The sequence below is a fragment of the Gavialis gangeticus genome, unplaced genomic scaffold (genome assembly GCF_001723915.1).
Source record: "Gavialis gangeticus isolate Ggan-Ray unplaced genomic scaffold, GavGan_comp1, whole genome shotgun sequence".
NCBI classification, from domain to species: domain Eukaryota; kingdom Metazoa; phylum Chordata; order Crocodylia; family Gavialidae; genus Gavialis; species Gavialis gangeticus.
The window spans coordinates 6,950,988-6,968,582 of record NW_017729027.1 but is presented as its reverse complement, the minus strand read 5'-3'; the positions used below and the strand labels follow the sequence as shown (position 1 = coordinate 6,968,582).

General features: G+C 39.9%; 2 protein-coding genes across 7 annotated transcripts in view; one reads left to right on the top strand and one right to left on the bottom strand.

Moving 5' to 3' along the window:
- DOPEY1 (dopey family member 1) overlaps positions 1-2,378 on the top strand; it is a 165,817-nt gene extending 163,439 nt beyond the window's left edge. For all 6 annotated transcript variants that reach the window (XM_019520432.1, XM_019520429.1, XM_019520430.1 and 3 more), the window contains one exon: positions 1,782-2,378. In XM_019520432.1, coding sequence (XP_019375977.1) covers positions 1,782-2,087 — 306 coding nt within the window. In that variant the 3' untranslated portion in view covers positions 2,088-2,378. The remainder of the gene's footprint in view (positions 1-1,781) is intronic.
- Positions 2,379-6,977: 4,599 nt separating this feature from the next.
- Positions 6,978-17,317, bottom strand: PGM3 (phosphoglucomutase 3). The gene is made up of 12 exons (XM_019520426.1): positions 17,007-17,317; positions 16,161-16,345; positions 15,605-15,672; positions 15,175-15,308; positions 14,770-14,965; positions 12,791-12,948; positions 11,682-11,765; positions 10,550-10,648; positions 10,142-10,258; positions 9,053-9,175; positions 8,191-8,364; positions 6,978-7,453 (listed from the first exon to the last, which is right to left on the bottom strand). The coding sequence occupies exons 1-12, from the start codon at positions 17,208-17,210 to the stop codon at positions 7,364-7,366; spliced, it is 1,632 nt and encodes a 543-aa protein (XP_019375971.1). The 5' UTR covers positions 17,211-17,317; the 3' UTR covers positions 6,978-7,363.
- Positions 17,318-17,595: the final 278 nt, after the last annotated feature.

The following is a 17,595-nucleotide window of genomic DNA, read 5'->3' as shown; positions in this document are numbered from 1 at the left end:
GGAGGGATTGGAGATGGTCAAGCATCAGGTGAGGGAGGCCTTTGATGCTTGAGTTGTATAACAAAAATTGGTTTTTCACCATCAGATGCTCACAGTCTTATGTGGTATCTGTACTGTAATGAAGGAGGCAAAAGGTAATGAATCTTTCCTAAGGACAAAAATAAGTCTATTTTGATGAAGGCAGAGAAGAATAGTGATAAGTGCCTCTCTTTCGTAAGTGGTGATTGAGAAGAAGTATGTTGTTTTAAACCATCTTATCTAAGTACATAAGAGGTTACAAATAGTTCATTCATTTCTGAAATATAGCCCAATGCCATCATAGAATTTAAACAACAAAATTACTTCTACCACACAACATAAACCAAAATACATACCCAATATTCTAGTCTCTGTGCCAAATTACTTTTCATTTCCCTATCCAAGAAATTAGTGGGGTATGTGTTTCTTCACCTTGCAGTCTAAGCAATAGAAATGGTATGGGGTAGATTAGCACTTCATTGAACACTTCCAAGGAGACTAGTGGCATTTGCAGTGGTGCATGTTGGTTGAGCTCTTCCACCAGCTAAATCTCTTGCATTTTTTGCTTATGCACAGAATTTTAGAATGTACATAACTGTTCACCATGAGGCAATATCATGAAAATCAAACACTGAAAACCCTCTCTTCTATGAATGTCATGCCTTTTCCACAGTGGTGGGAAAGAAAATTTTATGTATTTATAAAATTTATATCTATATCTATATAGATATAGATATATATAGATATCAAAAACGTAAGTTTATACTCCATTTCTCCAGATGCTCTGCTTGAGGCAAAGCTAGTTTTGATTTAGGCAACATGTCATTTTAAAAAAATAAAATAAGTACCAGTTATTGCTTGCAAAATGGCCAGGTACATCTAGTTTATGGTAGAAACTGCCACAAAATCTGGACATTTGTACTGGTTCACTTAAAGTAGTGCAGCCATAGGCTCTAAAGTGTTGGTGTTGTCTTGGTATTTCTTAAGTTTAGATATAATGTTGTTGATACTATCATCCAGAAAGGGAACTGATGGTTAAAAGCTACACTATACAGTACAGGATATCAGTGCTTAGATTTTGGTAACACTATAGCAAACTCCAAAGTAGGGATTAATGCCAATACAGCAAATACAGCAGGACCTGGATTTATCATGTAGGTAAACGTGCTTCACCCATCTTTTGCTTCGTTGCCTCACCCATAAGCTGGAGCACAACCATAATCCCATGTAGCTGATTGGAGGAGCAGCACCCTTTCAAACAAAACCTGTAGCAAACAGCACTGTTCCATGGTCCCACACTGGCATTTGTTGCAGCTACGGATACTCCTGGATACATTGCAGACCCTCTTCTTCTTTGCAGGGGAGGAACCTAGACCTGTGAAGAACCCAAGTTCCAGTGTACATTCTCTCACTCCCTTTAAACAAGTTGTTTAGGACTGCTGCCTTAAGTGCGGGGGTTCCAGAAATTTCTCCCTTCAAATTCTATAAGAAACGCAAGGTGGAGAGCATATAACTGTTATTTATTTATGTTTATTAATATTACTAATAGGAGGCAAACCTGTGACTATAACTGGTCTTTAGTAGCTGACTTACTGAATCTCCAGGATACAACGGTTCCAAAGAAGAAAGGATAGCATTTAATATGTTTTGTTGGTAGCAACGCACTGAAATTATTTAATAGGCAGCCCTGTCTTTTCTCTCTGCACAAAGTATTTTGTTGTTGGATTTTGTTCTATGCTACTTAATACTTCCTGTATTTACAGAAAAACCCCGAGGAGGACAGCTCAGGGAAAACATTAAGTTGGGAACCAGGCCATTTGCTATTAACCATATATACAGTCCGCAGCATCGAACAACTTCTGCCTTTCTTCAATGTGCTCAGCCAGGTTTTTAATAGCAAAGTCACAAGCAAGTGTGTTGGACACTCAGGGAGCCCTGTACTTTACCCAAACTCTTTTCCCAATAAGGACATAAAAATGGAAAACCAGAAGACATTCTCTAGCAAAGCAAGGCAAAAAATAGAAGAGATGGTTGAGAAGGATTTTCTGGAAGGAGTCATAAAAACATGAGCTCTAACTGGCACTATTCAGCTTAAATGTAATGTAATTGTTTAAATGAAACACTGTACCTTTTCAAGTTGTATAGTATTCTTTTCTTACTTCGTATGTAACAAATACTTCATGTTGTATTTAATTTAAATATTTGTAAATAAGAAAAGAATTCTGGATGTGGCCTGAATCAAGTTTAAATATTGTTGGCTCATATTGATTATGGTGCCTACTATTTACAGTACATTTGTTTAATTGTCTTGAGTTCTGTCTTAAAAAAAGCCCTGTGAAATACAAGTTGCACATTTTTTAGCTTGTTTCCAGTTTATCTTTGTGTTCTCCATTTCTCTAACCCATTGAAGCGTATACACATCCTTTTTCTCAGAAGTCACTATGTTCGCAATCTGGAAAATTCCTCTGGGTACTGGACCATTAAATCAAGGAGGTGCTTTGACCTTGCGTAAGGACGCTGAACTGCAGGTAAGTATTAGCCAATCAGAGTATTATCCTTCAATTTAATGTATAGATGACTGGGTTAATGCATAAAATGCATGCCAGGGCTAAAGCCCACTATTCACTAGTGGAGGTTATTCAGTATTTTTGTTGTTACCACAATTGTGAACCACGTTAGAAATGATAATGAAACTCAAGAAAACTGATTCATTAAAGCTGCAATTTTAAAAGTAAGCCCCAGAGATGACATCACACTGATATAAGAAAGTCTCAGATAAGGAATATTTTCCTCTTGCAGTAGAGGAAAACCATAGAATCATACAAAATTATGGTTGGAAGGGACATCACAAGGTCATCTAGCCCAACCACCAGCTCAAAGCAGGACCGTTACCAACTAGATAATCTCAGCCAAAGTTTGGTCTAGCCAGGTCTTTAAAAACTTCCAAGGATGAAGATTACACAACCTCTGGGTAACCTGTTTGTGTTTTACTACCCTCCTAATGTGATTTTTTTTTTCCTAATATCTAACCTAAACTTCCCTTGCTTCAACTTGAAACCATTGCTCCTTGTTCTGTCATCTGCCACCACTGAGAACAGTCTAGCTCCAGCCTCTCTTGAACCCCCTTCAGGTAGTTGATGACTGCTATTAAATCCCCCCTATGTCTCCTCTTCTCTAGACTAAATAAGCCCAGTTCCCTCAGTCTTTCCTCACAAGTCATGTCCCCCTCACCAATTTTGTTGCCCTCTGCTGAAGACTCTCCTATTTGTTCACAGACTTTCTGGGGGGGGAGGGGAGGGGTGAAAAACTGAACACAGTACTCTGGATGTGGCCTCACCAGTGCTGAATAGAGGGGAATGATCACTTCCCTTGACCTGGTGGCAACACTCCTACTGACGCAGCCCAGTATGCCACTCACCTTTTTTGCAACAAATGCACACTGCTGGCTCATATTTAGCTTATTGTCCACTGTAACCCCCAGGTCCTTTTCTGCAGAGCTGCTGCCCAGCCAGTGAGCCCCCAGCCTGTACCAGTGCATGGGATTCTTCCCTCCTAAGTGCAGGACTTTGCACTTGTCCTTAATGAACCTTGTGAAATTCCTTTTGGCCCAATCCTCCAATCTGTCTAGGTCATTCTAAATCCTGCCACTATCCTCCAGCATATCTACTACTCCCCACACCTTGATGTCATCTGCAAACTTGCTGAGGGTGCACTCTATACCATCTTCCAGGTGGTTGAAGACATTGAACAAAACCAATCCCCGAACCAACCTCCACTTGATACTGGCTGCCGCCTAGACATTGAGCCATTGATTACTATTTTCTGTGCCTGATGCTCCAGCTAGTTTTCTATCCACCTTACAGTCCATTCCCCCAGCCCACACTTCCTTAGGTTGCCTGTAAGAACGTTGTGAGAGACCATATCAAAAACCTTGCTAAAATCAAGGTATGCCACATCCCCTGGTCTCCCCACATCCACAGATCCAGTCACCTCATCATAGAAGGCAATCAGGTTGGTCAGGCATGACTTGACTTGTCCTTGGTGAATCCATGCTGACTCTTCCTAATCACCTTTTTCTTCCCCAAGTACTTAGAAGTGGATTCTGTGATGATCTGCTCCATGATTTTTCCAAGGACTAAGGTGAGGCTGACTGATTTGTAATTTGCCAGATCCTCCTTTTTCCTGTTCTTAAATATTGGCTCCATGTTTGCCCTTTTCCAGTCACCTGGAACCTCTCCTGCTACCCATGAATTTTCAAAGATGATGGCTATTGGCTCTGCAATTTCATCATCACCCTTGGGTGCATCGTGTCGGCCCCCATGGATTTGTATATGTCCAGCTTTTCTAAATAGTCCCTAACCTGTTCTTTCACCACTGTTGGCTGCTCACCTCCACCCCTAACTGTGCTGCCAGGTGCAGTAGTCTGGGAACTGACCTTGCCTGTGAATCATGAGGCAAAGAAAACATTGAGCACTTCAGCCTTTTTGCATCCTCTATCACAAGATTGCCTCCCCCATTCAGTAGGGGACCCACACTTTCCAGATCCTCCTCTTGCTAATGATAGCTGGAAATTTAAAAGCAGCAGATGTTGTACAGAATTTACTTTTCACAAGACTGAATTCTCACCACCTCATCCTATTGAGGCATAAATGTGAGAATCTTACAAAGGAGAACAACAAATGGAGCAAGGAATTAATTTACTTCCTCTATCATTTCAATATCAGTAGTGTCATCAATTTCCAGGTTTAAAGAGTGAAATGATATTTTGGTGGGTAAGACTGAAATTGGGATCTAAAACTTAAAGCTGTCTTAACACCTTATCTTTGCATCAAGCCATCCCATAATGCCACACCTAAAAGCTACCAGGTTCCTAAAATTTTACACCCTACCACTGGCTGCATAACAACTTACAATAACACAAGGTCCAAAACAGAAGATTTGGTTAGTAGCAAAATCCTGGCAAAATAATCCCTTAGGTGACAGCAAGACTTTTTGTATAATTGAATGCTCAAGAAATAGAGCAAATCAAGCAAAGAGATGGAACAGCTACAAATCAAAACAAGGGACATAAATCTTAGTATCATGCCATTAAATATTACAGCTAACAGGAAGTTTGGACAGGCTGAGAAAACACCTTAGAGACAGGGTGGAGACGAAGAAAGAGTTTACACTGGTATAATCAGCAAAGGTAACAGATGAAGCAAACCTTTAACTGGATGTTACGGTAAAGAAATACCCCTGAAAGAATGAGGAGTAAATGTCTTCCAGTACAAGTTATATTCATGTCATTGGGTATGTTCGCATCACAAGACTGACTTGCAAAATACAAATAGTCTATTACTTTCCCTCCTGTTACCTTTTTCCAGGGCACCATAACAGTACAAGTACTCTGGGACATGTCTGTCCTTTCCCGATCCCATTGTGATTTATATCTGTGTACAAATCCAGAGTCCCCTCTTTGTAAGATACTAAATTCATTTTTATCCTTTATGTCATTGTATTCAACTATTGAACACAGTATGTAAACTTCAGACTTTGTGCTTTTTGAGAACTGCAGACTATTTACTTTTAAGCTTTGTGTAGTGACAAGTAAATATTTTCAATGAGCTTGGAGAAATTTTCTCTGGGTTATACATATTGTCTCCTGGAAAAGAGTGGCTCTGTATTATGCATCCAGTCATTTATTCTGAGACTTCTGTGCAGACTCTTACATACTAAGAGTCTTCTCGTACCATCCTGTTGTAGAGCATAAAAATACTGGAATTAGAGAATAGTGGTGAGACACCACAGACCGCTGAATACTTGGTATTAGGAGGGCAGCATTCTGTTCCCCAGCATAAAGCACATTATTTAACTTGCGTCTCCCCGGCTATAAACTAAGCGTATTTGCCTCTTTCTAAAGCAGTTTGCAAGAAGAACTAAACAATTTCTCTTACTGAAATATATGGTACCAAACAGTTTTTCCCATTGCACAAAAAATATGAAATACTGAATTTTTAAAATAAATTGACTGCATTAAGTTTTATAGACTTAATTGAGCAAAATGCTTAAATAAATTACTGAACTAGGGCTTAAATTGTGGGGCTGCTATATTTATACTGAGTGGTCATAATCTGCTACCTTTGGAGGACTGCTTGTTTTAGTAGCATGGAAGAAGGCTTTACAGAACTAACTAACCATGAAGAAGTTTTTGCAGTATTGTATAGCAATATTATAGATATGGGAATAGGAATGAGCAAAGTCACATACAGATGGCCAGGACCATGAGGTCCCTTGAAGGGTGCCATGAAGTGTGAGCAGATAAGGCAGGCTCAGGCTTGTCCCTTATCTGGAAGAATCCCGACCCCCTACTGCTCAGCCCATGATGGAAGGTAAGTGCTGCAATAAGTAAATTAGTTTTTTAAATTGAGTACCACTCAATTCACAAAAGTGATGGAAGGTGCCTTGAATCCAGTGATGGGTGCCTTAAGTATAGAAAGGTTTAGAACTGCTGGCCTAGATTCTGAATAACAGAATCCACGATTTTACACAGTAAGATAAAAACCTTAACCAGCTTAAAATAAATGTAATGGAAGTGTTTCTGTAACACATTCATCACTCTACCATAAAAGTATTAGTCTCATATTAATGAAAGAGCTTTGTTAACAGTTGAAACCTAAGCACAGAGCTGTCATGTCAATGTGTTTTTAACATGGAAAATACATTCTGTGATTCTCAGTTACATGAGACATGAATTTTGTCTTGGATCAAGCTTTTACTTATGGAGGTTTATATCTCAGGACAGTTGGCTGATGAAGTGAGATTAAGTAGTTAACTGAAAATTTGGTCCTGCTTGCTTTAGAAGAGCAGAGGGAGGTTTACCCTGGAGCAGTAAAAGTTGAATGGCTAGTGCTGTGTATTGCTGCAAGCAAGCAATGCTCTTAACATACTTCATGAGGTAGAAGAAGCAATCAGACTTCCATAGAACAGAAAAATCTCATTTTAATATTACGACACTGCAACACTAATAATCTCTTCTCTAGAAAAACTTCTTTCACACAGAACTGATGTGCAGGAAAGCAGCTTTAAGTTAGATAAAGTAACTAGAAAGAGAACAATGGCTACTCGCTTCCAGTTCTGTTGTACTTCAATAGAAGTAAAAAGTTAAAATAAGGCTAAGAAAAATAATTTGCGTGGCAGCAGGAGAATCCCATTAGAGAGAATTCCAAAGAGGTAGGAAATCATGTGGAAGAATATTCCAATCAATCTTCATTATTTTACAATTAAAATGGCTTTACAGGGGGGAGAAAGCAAAAAAGAAAAATCTATGTAGTCAAGTGATGTAGTACTACTTCAGCTGCCTCCTTCAGGATACAGGCTGGGGTGGTTCTCCTACTCCACCAGCTAGCTGGTAAACAGCCAGGCTCACTTCATGTGCAAGAGCATCTGCATTCTCCTATGGACAATTAAAAAGAGTATTTTACACTGTGCTGTAAGCATTGCTCATTTAATCTAGACTCTGTCTAGTACTGATAGTTTAAAGTCCATTCTTTTTTACATGAATGAAGTACTAAAGGCACCACATTTCAGCCTTTCTATTTTTTTAGCCACATTTACCCAGAGAAAAGATTGGCAATTCCAAATTACTAAGAAAATTGCCATCATTTAGTCTGAAAAAATTCACATGTAAGTCTAGTTTCAAGACCCACCTGCACCCTTACTACTTATTACAGCAAGTCAGTTGTGGTAGGGATTTAGCAGGTTTGATTTATGTTCTCATGGAGGACAAGACCAAGGTTTATTTCAAATATGCCACTACGCAGTCAGGTGAGAACATTCAGTCATTGATGGCTTGATCCTAAATAAAACCATAGAGGCCCTGCCAAAGCTATAGGTGTAGAGAAGATTTTCTTACTAACATTACATGAAGTAACTTCCCAAGTACTTTTAACCTACTGTAAAGCAAGTGGTCAACACCAAGCCAGCACTTGATGAACTAGTGTTAAAACCACTATGGAAATACTTAAGGGAAAAAGGTTCTAACTCACCTACACTCCTTCTCATCACATATTACTAACGCTGTCATCAATATAAATACACTTCTCCCATCATACTGGGCCTGACAGAGTTCTCAGAGAACTGCAGTGCTTGAACAAAAGATTTGCTGTATGTAGAAATGGTTTCTGCTCTGACCTGTGTGTCTGCTTCAGCATACACTCTAACCACATCTTCAGTTCCAGATGGGCGGACAAAAGCTCGTGATAATCTATACTTCTTTACAAGGTCATCAATTTTTTCTTGTAGTCCTGGGGGTGAGATTGCGTGTCTTTCAGCATCTGCTGTGTCAATAACTCGTCTGTCTGCAACCTGTGTAAGGGGGTAACATACCAATGTGAGCCTTGATGTGAAATTCTAATTTGTGACATTAGTACATCAGTTATCCAAGTTCCAGGAAGTGGAGGTCCATCCTCCACTTCCAAACCTGTCCTCAATACACCCTAGCCAACTAACAGTATTTATACTGTATTGTACTAGTAACACTGTACAATACAATACTTACTGTATTGTAAGTCTCATTTCCAGGCAGAGAGAAAGACTTCTACATAGGGTGACTATATGTCCCTGGATTTCAGAGGCTGTATCAACATCCCAACCACTGGAGAAAACTGAAGTAAAAGTCTGAGACTGGCATGACCCCAACCCACATATGCCTGGCTCCTGACTCAGGAGCCAGACTTGTGTAGGCAGGTTTGTGTCAATCCAGGACTTCCAGTTCAACTTTCTCCAGGGAGCCCAGTCAATGGGCTGCTCTGCTCCCTGGTTCAGACTCTGCTGGGCTGCAGACAGAGTTACCTGTACAGTAGAATTGGTGTTGGGGGGAGGGGAGGGGAGGAAGAGGAGGAGCTGCCCCACTCCAGGAAGCAGCTGCTGGAGTGGTTGGGCGGGCTGCCCCCTGGTATCCTCCATCCCAGATCTCCCTCCAATTATTATGGTCACCCTACTTCTATGTAGAGGATGAAGCCTCTTCAGCCAACAATGCTGAAGTATCACCAACCTTAACTTTGAGCTGCCGGTTTGGAAGGTCTGTGTAGATAGCATCCCACTCTTGCACTGTAAGACCTTTCAGAGCCAAGACTGCTTCAATCACTAACATGTCTGATATAGCATCACCAACTGTCTAGGCATGTGAAGAAAACAAAGGAGACCTCAGTGACAGTGAGAAAATCCAGGGTATTTTGTTGAACTGCTGAACATCAAAGAATGAAAAATAAACATACAACCCCAAAACCAAGAGAGTAATTAAAATGTAGGCTTACTGATTCACTGTCACAAATGTGCTCTATTACTACTTTTTACCATAAGCAACAGCCAGAAGAGCACCCAGTATGCTTTGCCAGAATGTTAGCAGCCTCCTTGCAGTAGAACCCCAATACCCGTCATGTAAGAGGCCACACTCAACAAAAACAGGTTTCAGTTCCCTCCCCACCCTGGCTACGGCATCAGGGTTCCACTGAAAGGATAATTGGGACTTGGATCTCTAAAGAGGAGGCATTACCTCCAGCTGAGCAAGATACTCATGCTCCATCCCATTCAGACCTTACCCTCTGGCCTAAGACTGCCAACACAGATTTCCATGATGATCTAGGTACAAGGACTAGTGCATTCCATTTCCTCCCCTCATCAAGGCTAGTGAATTTAGCCATCAAATGAAAATTACCTTTGGATGAATTTGAGCAAGCTAGTAACACAGGTGAATGAAACACAAGATTCGACATCCCATTACCTGTCTCCCAAGCCCTCCAAACCTCTTCCTTTTTCCTAGTTTCAAGCTAGGAAGGACATGTACAAAGGCAAAATGTTTCTATTTTGTCATCTGGAAATCCTGACATCATTCAAAATGAACAATTACAAATACTTCTCCTTCCTGGTGTAAGCCTGGGAAAATGGCATGTAAAGGATAATGTTGTGTCACCGTTGCTGCCTGCTCAGCAAAAGGTTTAAATAGGCCATCCATTTTCCAATTTTGGAACCGTGGGCTGCCTTCTTGTTCAAGATGATCTATTAAACTCCAACCTACAACTTAGCAGGTGCTTGACACAAGACTGCTGTTATCCCCTTCACAATCTTCATCTCCAAGTTTTACCTGATTAATCAAGTCAATGGTGTTTTCAAACATCTTTGCAGCTTCCCTTTTTTTATTATCTTTTCCCTCTTTTGCCAAATGTCTTATTTTCTCTTCAGCGGCTTTGCTAAATAAGACCTGGAATAAGAGATACGGTGATAAGACATGTAAAATGATTGACAGGACATCTCAAGAACAACCGGGTATTGCAACAGTAGAGGGAGAAAAAGGATCTCCTGTTATGCTGTCTAAACCAAGTAAATGTTTATGAGTTTCAATTCCATGACCTCTCATATTTATAACATTCAATAGTTAGTGGCAACAAGAAAAAGGAGGGCATGGAAGTAAGCTACCTCCTCTCAAGCTAAGTTGGTAGTTATGTTTTCATACAGGTTAACATCTTATGATGATCCATGTTGGAGTACTCACTGTGCCATGCCCATTTGCTTCAAAGTAAACACCAATGTCAAACTCCTGGGCCTTGTGATGCAAGTGCTTAACTCCTGTTTTGACACAATGAACAGGTACCTGCAAGCCATGGACACACAGAAAGCATACACAGAGTATTTTATTCACTTGTCCTTAATTAAAGCGTGATCCTATTCCACCCTGCTTGAGGACCTGAAAAAATTGTTCATAAAAAAAGGTATTCCTTCATGCTGTTTTTTATGATTTAGTCTTAAAATTAGGTGACAGCATATTACAGAAATAGATGTGTTCCTGGATTTTCAGGTGACCCTAATATGACTTGTTTCCCTTTTCTGGCTATGAGCAATATCCCACCTCCCAGATCTGTGCCTGATCCACTGAATACACCAGAACTTTGCTGTTCAGAAAAAGATTAAGATTCACTATTGAACAGGATGTTACAGAGTGGTAGCCCAAAGTTCTGTTCAGGAAGGAAACAAAAGACTGGGTATCTGGAGAGCTTCCCCAACAAGTGACTAAGCTAAAATCAGAACCATAAATATTCCTTTTTAGCCACAAAGGCCTTTGCTATTCCCCTTTGCTGCTGCAGTATATTGAGCTTTCAATGAAGCACTGTTTTGCAGAACTCTAGGCTCCTAACCAGCCTACACAGATGTACAATGACACTGTTTTCATTTTATGAAGGAAAGGGACTTACTGCTTGCAAGCATGTATCAAGCAATCTGTTGTAACTGCCTCTTGTATTCACTCCTATTCCTCAACAAATGCTAACCATGGTATCTTAACAATGGAGGTCATCTGCTCTGGCTTAATTTCCACTTACCACAGGAAGGGAACAGATATGCAGAATAGAGTGGATTCAGCTGAACCTCAGTAAATCCCACCAACTTTAAAACAATATAAAATGTTCATACCCTAAATATGGTCAGAACTGTCACAGGATTTCTGTTCTCACTTGCAATTCTTCCTTTTAAAAAGAAAGCCAAGAAATTGGCTTGACCTGACATTTTCTTGTACTTCACTTGTTACTACAACTTTAAGAGTTAGTGATATTTACATGTTTACCTGATGTCCACCATGTAAAAGTACAGAGTAATTATGGAGGATATAGTGAGAAAAGATTACTAGGTACCTTCATAGTTTCTTCAAGATAACGTGTAGAATTCCCATTAGCATACGCTGTTTGCACCACTCCCATCATTAATTCTTGTCCTACCTGAGCAAACCAAAAATAAAATTCTTATGGCCAGACAAGTAAGTTCTCACAAAATCACAGAACAGATGAGAAAGCTAAAGCAAGCTTTAAGTTGGGAAGAAGAAAGAAACGCTTGCTGTTATGGAAGTTTTTCTACATAAATTATTCTCTCCCTTTCCAGAGCATTTCCACATTTGGGAGTCAGAAGATGATACTGACTCAGAAGATGTAGGGCTTTTGGATAGTTTACTTCACCTTTATGAATCTGGTAGGGGCCAGCTGTAATTGCAAGCACTTGTCACTAGATAATATTTCTGTGGTACTGGGAAAAATGAGTTGACAGCTCAGCTCAGCTTGAAGAAACAGAAACTAATTGGTTTCCATCACAGCAGGGCAGTCTCAGAGACACGAAAGGCAGAGTTGGGATTCCAAAAAAGCTGCTCTTTCTACCTCAGGTAGATAGACTTTCAAATAGTTACACCGACAGACCCACATTATAATGTTCAATGGGAATACTAGAAAGCTTGGTGAACACAGCTTCAGACACATTAAATGGCCTGAGTTTCTGCAGAGGGAGTTGCGGGGTAGACATGCAGAGTTCATCGGAAAGGGAAATGTAGGATTGGGCCCTAAAATTTAACTTTAGTCAAACCAAAGCTATGGGGATTGGAAGCTCTGCTGATTACCAACCAAGGCATTCACTTTTTCAATTCCTAGCAAATGCTTCCAGGTCAAGATATCAGTGCTATGTTTTCTAGTTTCCAATTTAAAGCCAGCCCCTTTGTCTTGTAAAAATTAAATTTCTTCCTTTTGCTACATCAACTGATGCAGAGGTCATCTTTATTTAAACTTGCTTTCATCTTTATGCAGATTTAGTAAATACTTGCATGTACTAAATCAAGTATTTACTAGATTTAGTAAATGCTTGCTACGCACATGCATGTACAAACACATGCGTGCACACACCCCCCCCTCACTGGGAAAGATATAGATTTGATGATCTAGCAAATCAAAACAACATAATTCTCTTTACAGGTGAAAGTTACCTTGACAAGACTTTCTTTAAGGAAAATGCTGATTAATGTTGCTATTTTATCTCCATCAATAAGATGAAAATGACCAGCAGCATCAGTATAGTAATAGACAATTCTGTCTGCATCTCCATCAAATGAGCAGCATCTTTCATTAGGTTTCATTTCTAGTCCTAATGCAAACATGGTTGCAAATGTATATATTAGATGTCGAATGGGATGCAAAGCCTTAATTAATCCTAATTTCTGTGTATTTAAAGTCTTGAGGAGATTAGTTCTATAAAGACATATTAAAACAGTGATTCTCAGCCTGCATGCTATGGCATTCTGGGGTGCCTTGAGATCTTTTCACAAGTGCTGCAGGGTGCTATACAATATTAGCACCATTTGGTGTGCACACATGATGCACTAGCTAAATCCAGAGATTTGAAATAGAAATCCACAATGTCAAAAGCAGTTTGCTCTGTTGAGGTCTGAGTTCTTTGCAACAACACAAATTGCTCTGTTGTTCTTCTGTAGTCAAAAAAACAGAATGAAAAGTAAGAGTTGGCATTTTTATGGGTGCCCCAAGTCTAAAAAAGTTGAGAACCACTGCATTAAACCATGAAAAAGTAACTAGTCTCAGAGACACATTACCAAAGCAGGAAGTCGCTTACTCTACAGAATCCCATTCTGAAGTCTTCCAGTACAGGAAGCTACTCTGATGGCAATTGTGAAGAAAAGTTTGTGTTAATTTCAAACTGAACAACAAAGTGAAACTTTGGCCTTATAAAGATTTACAGTCTCCTTAAAGTTGCTAAGTTACTAACAATATATGGTGTGTGATTTGGGAGCTACTCCTAATGGTCAGGTTGCAGTATATCGTGTTGGTAATGCACATCAATTATAGCACCAAAAATAAAATCCTGTCTTATTAAATGCCTGTTTCCTCAAAACGTGCTTAGTCACCACAGTGTACTTGCAAAGCTGCATGATCTATTGATACAAGTCAGAGACATCTAATTCTCCCTCAGCGATTCACAGAAGTGAGCTAATGTCTGCAAAAATGAGAAAAATAAGCCCTGCCTATGGGTGGAAGTCCAAAAGCAGAAAAAACTAGGAAGCAGCTAGATGACTTCAGTCAGAGCCACACTGCATTAGAAACAACCTCTCTCTCATCATGTCTGATTTAAAAACCTGACTTGAACAAACACACAGTACTGCATTTGTATCCATGGACCTTCATGTGTTTCACTTCCAAATACAACCCCCCTCTACCTGAAGAGTTTAACTCACCAGCATTTGCTCACAGAGCTTATAGTATTACCTATACACACACACACACACACACACACACACACACACAGCAGAAGCACCAACATGGCCTTGATACATCACTGTCTAGAGGGTGGATGGATCGTTTCTTTCTAATGTCTTCCTTCTTTTCTGCTTGAGGCCTACTTGAGCCCTGTTCTTACTTCTCCCTGCTTCTGCCTTGCCCCACCCCAAGCATGTCCAATATCCTTTCCTTTACACATGGATCTCTCTCTCCTAATATATCAAACACGTGAAAACTCTGACCATTAATTCCACCAACAATGCTGTTATGTAAGCCCTTAGATACAGTGTTTTCTATAACATTCCCCATGCTACTGACTAGATGACTTTATCCCAATCATCCTTTGAAAGCTCACAGAAAGACTCTACCAACTATCCCAGTTCTGGTGTTCTCAACATGCATCCAGACAACTAAAAAATAATGAAAATAATTTGCTTTGTTTGGGGCTAGGCAGTTACTATTCTAGGGCTCAAACCAGGTTGCGAAACAAATGTACTTTGTTCATGCTACAAATTATTGAAGTAGCAATGTAATAAAAACTCACAAAACAATCTCACCTATTTCTAGGAAAGTCATGCACTACTGTGTTTTCACATCAAGTCCTAGGTTGTCAAAGATATGGCTGAGGAAGCTGCTTCAGCCTCTGGAATACAGACTGTTATGGCTGACTACATACCCAGGGGAGGTTTCTGATGAACTTTCACAAAGTCTGCGCCACACATATGATTGAGTTTCTCTTTGCTTCCATCATTGTATATGTGAATTGACAGTTGCTGTGGGAGGTTATGTTCCATTTCTTTTAGTTTCAGGGCTCCTATGCCATTTGCACAGTCTACCTTCAGACACCTTTGACCATCTCCAGAGTTGAAAGCCTTCAGATATAAGAGGAAAGGAAGATGGCAGTAACACAAATTATAATATTCTGGATAATAAATTGAACTTCCTGCATATTCCCTGCAAAAAGACAAGCAGGTTTGTTCTAAGCGCTCCAGTTTTGGACAAGTAAACAAAAGATATCCAGGTTGTACATTTAAATTAATCTAAGTAAGAATCACTTTGGGAGAAATCTAACTGCCTTTACCTGTTTGGTCAGCTCTACAAAAGCTTTGGACAGTTTGTTATAATAACCTTCCAGGGTTGCCTTTCCATAGCGCCCTTGAGTGTTTTGACAGCAAACCATATAATGCAGCTGTGGTGTTGTTAGCAGGCCATAATCTGACAGAGAATAAGTCACAATATTCAAGCAATAAAATAGAAAATCCATCCCTCTTAAGAGACAAACAGTATTTACTACTATATATTACAGAAAAATACCCTGTAAGAAACCCATCTAAAACATTCTTTATGTAGAGTAGAATCCACTTACATTAAAGTGACACACTTGTCCCAAACAAAAACCAAGATAAGCAAAAATAGAAATGGCATCTGGGCTACAACAATGGGTCTATACTAGAGTCTCACAGTCATGTAAGAGTTTCAAATATAAAACATAAATTCATAGACTAACATACCATGATATTGGCCTTGTAGAGCAGAGATGCCATCTATCACTGATTGTGAAAGTTTCTCACTGCTAGGCCTGAAAAACAGTAAATGATATTCAGCATCATGTTATAAACTACTATGCATACTAATCATGTTATAAAATACTATGCATAAATACCAGCACAATATCTGCTTCTATAAGAATTTCTACAGGTGGAGGATTTCACCCTCTTAACAAATCTCACTGAAGAGTCATCCCTCTCTATGACATGACAGGAGTGACTTAGATATTGTGCAGCCAGCATAGCATTATGAATACCAATGGACTCAGTAATGCTTACTGATGTCAAAATGAGTCCTTCAGTTGTCTTCAATGGGCACTATGTTAGGTCTAAAAACCACATTTGTGAGTATGGACATTTTTTTCAGTATGTTTTAGTAACCTTGAAATGAAAAACTCAGAAAAAGTGTTTAAAGAATCTTGAGTTCTGAGCATAGAAGTTCCAACAAAAATAAGTGCCCAGGAATGGAATTTTAGAAATTCAATAAAAGCAGTGTATGACTACAGCATTTTACAATTACCTGGTGTCTCTCCCAATAAACACTGAGGCCTGTTGGTGCAGGCTTACTGCTTCTTTCTGGCAAATCTCAGCCAGCACTCTCTGTACTTCCTGCTCTTCTGCATTTGCCAGGTGCGTTGCATACTCCTCCCAGGAAGGGTTCAACATTTCTCCAAGAGGATCCACCAACTTGACACCATTATCTTCCTTAGAAGAAAATAAATGCACAATGTTGAAGAAGAAAAGTGCAATAACGTGTCTTTAAAGATGACTGATGACAGATGACTGACAGAGTTACATGGCTTTATTTACATCTTTCATTTATCTTTCATACAGGTTTTAGTTTCCAAACAAAACTACATCAAGCCCAAATAAGTAGTATAATCAGAATATTAATCATCCATTTTTTCTGGCAGCTTTATAAAATATTCAATTGCTATCAAAGTGATACACTTAGTGACTCCTTAACCTGGCTAAGCTGCAAGGACTCCAATACCATGCTTATAATTTTTTTAAAGCAGATATTGACAGGGTTTGGTGCCCCCAGGGTTTCCTGTTCCTCCAGGATGCTCCCAGTCTTCACAAGGCCCTGCTCTGTTGTACCAGTTCTTTTTCCAGATTGAAAGGGGAAAAGATCCACTATGTATACAAGCAGCACAAGAGTTTGTGTGGTGAAGTAATGTGAAGTATACAAGTAGCCCCACTTGCTTCAGTGGGACTAATCATGTTTAAATTAAGAGTATGTTTGCAGAATCTGAGTGTATCTGCAACCTATCCCAATCAGATGCAGGAGTCTGATTCTCATTCGGCTGACTCCGCTGACTTTCCTTTTTATATCAAGCTTGTCCTCAGAAACATTTATGCTTACTTCAGGGTTGTGAGATGCTGTCACCATGACTCCAATAGTAGATTTGGTCTGCTTGGATCTCAGCACTGCCAGCAAGCCCATTCGATACATGACATGATTGAGCTGTTCCGCCTTGGTACGAAAGCCAGCAGTTCCATATTGAAGGGAGAGTCCAGCAGGTTTCGGGTGTAATGCAGAGCACTTTCCAATGGCCTCAAAATCCATTTCTACAAAAAGGAAACAGGCCAGACCTTAGGAGCAGCAGCTAAAGCACCAGCACAAATTCTGCATATTACAGGTGACTCCTAGGCCTACCATTACCTTGAGCGGACTGGTCAAAAGTGAGCAGCGAAAATGGCTTGTGGGGTGGGAGACATGACTTATGAGAAGCGGCTGAGGGAACTGAGTTTATTTAGTCTGCAGAAGAGAAGACTGAGGGGGTATTTTATAGCAGACTTTAACTACCTGAAGGGGGGGTTCCAAAGAGGATGGAGATGGACTGTTCTCGGTGGTGGCAGATGACAGAACAAGGAGCAATGGTCTCAAGTTGCAGCAAGGGAGGTTTAAGTTGGATGTTAGAAAAACTTTGGTACTGGGAGGGTAGTGAAGC

What these genes read in the sequence shown, in the direction of transcription:
- PGM3 (XM_019520426.1), bottom strand. Translation starts at nt 17,210, where the DNA reads ATGGATTTTGAGGCCATTGGAAAGTGCTCTGCATTACACCCGAAACCT. An exon ending in CAGCATCTCACAACCCTGAA is followed by an intron (nt 16,346 to 17,006) that starts GTAAGCATAAAT and finishes TTTTCTTCTAAG; the next exon opens with GAAGATAATGGTGTCAAGTT. An exon ending in TCTACAAGGCCAATATCATG is followed by an intron (nt 15,309 to 15,604) that starts GTATGTTAGTCT and finishes ATTCTCTGTCAG; the next exon opens with ATTATGGCCTGCTAACAACA.